Here is a 4,447-nt window from a genome sequence, read left to right on the forward strand (position 1 = left end):
AGTCTTGCATGACTTTAACACTTGATCTTGAAACCTTATTTCTTGAAGTATAAAAAATATCCTAGATCTACCCAATTACAAGTAGGTTGCGTTTTGTCAAAGGATTAGCCAATTACATAACAGAATGACATATGTTCTTAACAAGTGAACCACATATGTCCTAACAAAAATGATCATTACAAATGATTACATTGAAGACATGAAGATTACTAAAGAACTGCTCAAGAAAAGTGCAATCTACAAGTCTCAATACATTCTCAACAAAAGCTTGATCTGTCGAGATTCATTAAAACTCGACACATGTCTCAATCTATCAAGCTTATGAGATTCAGACTATAACCAACAACGTTTTTATTCTAAAAGACTATTTGTTTATGGGTTTGTATAATCCTTATAGGACTAGGAAAACCCAAGGTTTGTGGGTTTGTATAATTCTTATTGAATTAGGAAAGCCCAAGGTTTGTGTAAACATATTTGGAATATCATAGCCCATTAAGCTCCTCTTTAAAGGAGGTGAAAAAAGAAAAACCTAACCCTAGAGAGCTTCATAAGGTTTTCTTTTTGAAACCCTAGCCTCCTTCTACAGAAGAAAGAGTTCTTGCTGCGTTTCTTGTAGGCCTTTGGGTTCTGTAACCACATAAAGTCTCTCACACCATCAAAGGGTTGTTGTGGAGTTAGTCACGTACTAGGATTCGTGCAAAGGAGTTAGTCACGTACTAAGATTCGTGCATCATTGGTTAGTCACGTACTAGGATTCGTGCATTGAACAAAAAGATTACTGCTACAATACAAGTCCAATTGGGTATTAGGCTAAGGGTTCAATTGTAGGTTGGAATTTCGGGATAGGCCAAAGGGTTTGGTAAGATTCCTTATACTTGTAATTGCTTGTGACTGATAATAGTGGATTCTTGGGAGTTATGACCTCAAAATCACCCGGTGGGGTTTTGCCTCGATGATTTTCTCCATTCGTAAACAAATCACCTATATCAAATTTCTTTCCACTGCATTTAGATAATTTGGTGATTTGTTCGTGCTGCCACGCTATTGCATGAAATTTGATATAATTAATTAACTTGGGTAATTAATTAATTAATTAATTAATTGCAATGAGTCAATTCATTTTAACCCAACAATAAGGCTTATTTTAAAAACCGTCACACGCGGATACAGAGTCCAAGAGACTTATTTTCTCTGTATGAAGCTACTGCGTTTGTACGCCATAGGGTTTTGTAATCAAGTGCTTCTTGATTTTCATTGTTGATAAAGTGAAGAACTTTTCAACCAACAACATCTGCTCAAGTTGCTAGAGTCAGTCATGTACTGGATCCGTGCAAAGGGTTAGTCACAAATTGGAGATTTGTGCATTAAGGGAAAGAAGGCTACTACAAGATCAAGTCTAATTAGGTATTGGAGCAAAGGTTCAACTGTAGGTTGGTATTTCGGGATAGGTCAAGGTACGTAGTTGGTAAGATTCCTTATACTTGTAACTGCTTGATTGTTACTTAGTGGATTCTTGAGAGTGGTGACCTTAAAATCATCCGGTGAGATTTTTAATTTGCGAGGTTTTCCCCATTTGTGAACAAATCATCATGTCAAATTTATTTTCCGCTGCATTTAGTACTAGTATTTTTGGTGATTTGTTGGCGTCTTTACATTTTGCATGTAAATTGAATTTAATTAATTAACTTGAGTAAATTAATAATAAATCGGAGTCAAGCTATCTTAACCAAACAGTTTTTTTTAACCGAGTAGGATAATTTTTTTATTCCATTTTTTAAATATTAATTGTTTCAAAGTTTCATAAGGTAGTTGGCATTCAATATTTTCTATCTTTCCGAGATTATTCTTATTATACAGGAGTGGGATTATTCCTATTATTCTAGAGTCCTGAATTCAATCCGATTAATGCAGGACAAGAAATTGCGATTAATGCAGGACAGGAAATTTGAGTATCAGGACAGGAAGTTTGAGTATACATTTCATTAGAAGACTCATGAAAGAAATTTGATTAGCCATTTCATTGGAAGAAAGAAGAAAATTGCAAATTCACTGCAATAAAACATGTATGATTAATAATTCAACAGGGCAAATCATAATTCATACATTTTATTTTGTTTGTTTTGCTTGTGCCTTTTTGACTTTAAAAAAAAAAAAAATTGAGGCAAATTTAAAATAAATAATATTCTAACTAAATTCCAAAGATTTTAGACTTTTTTAACTGACATCAAACTTACGAAGCATCAACTTGCAAATAATTTTTTGTTAATATTTGATAATTAATTTCTTTTAACAAGAAAATAAAAGCATAAACATAAATAACAACAACAAAACAATAACATAAACATAAATTTTACAATAAGGACAAAGAGTAGTGACAGCCTTAGTACTCTAGGGGCACCGTTTTAAATTTATAGATACTTAATTCTTTGCCCCAAAAGACGAACAGAAAACATCTTTCCTCTATGATATATATCATATTATATATCACTTGCTTTGATTAAGCCTAGCTGCTGCCGCCATAGAGGCAGCAACTCCACCAGGAGTACTGCTCATGTCAAGCTTGTTTCTTATTTCTGCACCAATCACCCCTTCTGCATCTTCATGTGTCACTGCTTTGTCCACTGGCAGTCTTGCAGTGGCATCCTGCTCTATAAACTCTATAAACTCTGGAAAAAAGAAAAATATATATGGAATGTTGTGGTGTTTTTTCCTTTTTGAGAGGGGAATGTGGTGGTGTTGAACTTAAATAAATGTAGATTTTTTAAAAATGACATTTAAATTGAGAGATATAAAACTTATATTAAAGGTGGTTTTTCCTATATATAATTTGATTCTTCTCTATGAGAGAGAGAGAGAGAGGTGGTTTTTCTTATATATAGTGTACGTTTGGATATTGATGTTGCATTCAGTGTCTGCGTTTTGGCCTTCTTCTTCTTCTTTTTTTTCTTTTTTTTTTGAGAATCAATTTTTCAGCTTTTCAGTGAGTCCTGTGCACTGTTCACGGAACCTACAAACCGCTTTTTTCAACAAAATTTTTATTAAAAATAGGTCTCACGGCACTATTCACACATTTAAATATTATTTTGGAACAATATTTTTAGTTTTCAGTTTTCAACAAAATAAGTGTATCCAAACACACCCATAATTTTATTCTTCTCTATAATTGAGAGAGAGAGAGAGAGAGAGAGAGAGGGCCTCGAAATACTATAATAAATGCAAAAAGTAATTATGAAGTCAATTATTTTATTTAATTATGAAAAAAAATATTATTAGGCCAGACTTAAGTACAGTACTTAAGTGCTGTTCCTTAAATTCTCCTCTTAAAATTTTGTCACATAGATTTTTTCTCATGGAACCTAAGAAATAGTACCTTAGGTAAGGTATCCATATATACTATGTCATTTTCTAACTATTATTCTATATCACTAATAATATTAAGTGATGCAAGAGATATTCATATTAACTGTAAATTTAGTATATATTAGTTTTACAAAGTAATAGGTAAACTTAAAACCTAAAACAAGAAAATTAGTTGAAAATATTATTTATGAGATTCTTCTGAACTTTGTTTATTATAAATTTAATGTTGCACCAATAACAGTCACTAAACATTTTGATGCTTAAGTGCTTAAAAAAATAATAAATGAATAAAAATACCATCACCCAGGTAACTTGGTTATCATGAGAAAATATCAATAATGCACAAAAATAAATTACCGCTAAGACATCACAGAGAGTAGTCTTATTCTCGTCACGCATTATGCGACGGTTAACATCAGCAGCAGATTATATTGTGCCATAGAAGCCACTCCACCAGGTGTTATTTCGTTAGTCCCAGTAGCTCTCATTTCAGCAGCTTGTATTGCAACAGCGTCACCTTGATCAACTGGTTTGTCACCGCATGAAAGAGCAGTGGCCTCTAGTGCCTCACCAATTGTTATAGAATCTCTATTAAGAACATTTCCTGAAGACCAAAGAGGCACATCCGGGGTAACATAACGCCCCAAAACCTGTTGGTTCTCAAAAATACATACATGCCCCATAGTCTATGGTAGGGCTAACAATATTGCTAAATCCAAAACCAATAAAAATAAGAAAATAAGAAAATAATTACTGGGTGAATTGTTGTAATGTAATAATTGATCTAATTGTTGAATTGTTGAGAAAAAATATAGGGTAAAATGCAAAACTGACCATATAAGTTTCTTCAGATTTTATTTCAGTCCTCTAACTTTGTTTTTGTTCATTTTAATCCTCTAACTTTCAAGTTTATTCAATTAAGGCTTTTTAATCAACTTTTGTTATATGTTGTGGTTAATTTTTTAATTTTATAAATTTTTCTTCAAATTTTTTAAATTAAAAAAAATCAATTAATGATTGAAAAATATTTTCCAGATTTTTTTCAAAAATTTTTAGCAAAGTTAACGGAAAAACCTTAATTGAATAA

The 4,447-nt window shown here is 32.0% G+C and overlaps 1 protein-coding gene across 1 annotated transcript; it reads right to left on the bottom strand.

Annotated features, from left to right (window-relative positions):
• Positions 1-2,484: 2,484 nt before the first annotated feature.
• On the bottom strand, positions 2,485-4,043 carry LOC142612177 (late embryogenesis abundant protein D-34). Its single transcript, XM_075784293.1, is given in 3 exon segments — positions 2,485-2,643; positions 3,718-3,786; positions 3,789-4,043. Coding segments are annotated over 3 exon segments (483 nt in total).
• Positions 4,044-4,447: the final 404 nt, after the last annotated feature.

The sequence above is a fragment of the Castanea sativa genome, chromosome 10 (genome assembly GCF_040712315.1).
Source record: "Castanea sativa cultivar Marrone di Chiusa Pesio chromosome 10, ASM4071231v1".
In the NCBI taxonomy this organism is placed as follows: domain Eukaryota; kingdom Viridiplantae; phylum Streptophyta; class Magnoliopsida; order Fagales; family Fagaceae; genus Castanea; species Castanea sativa.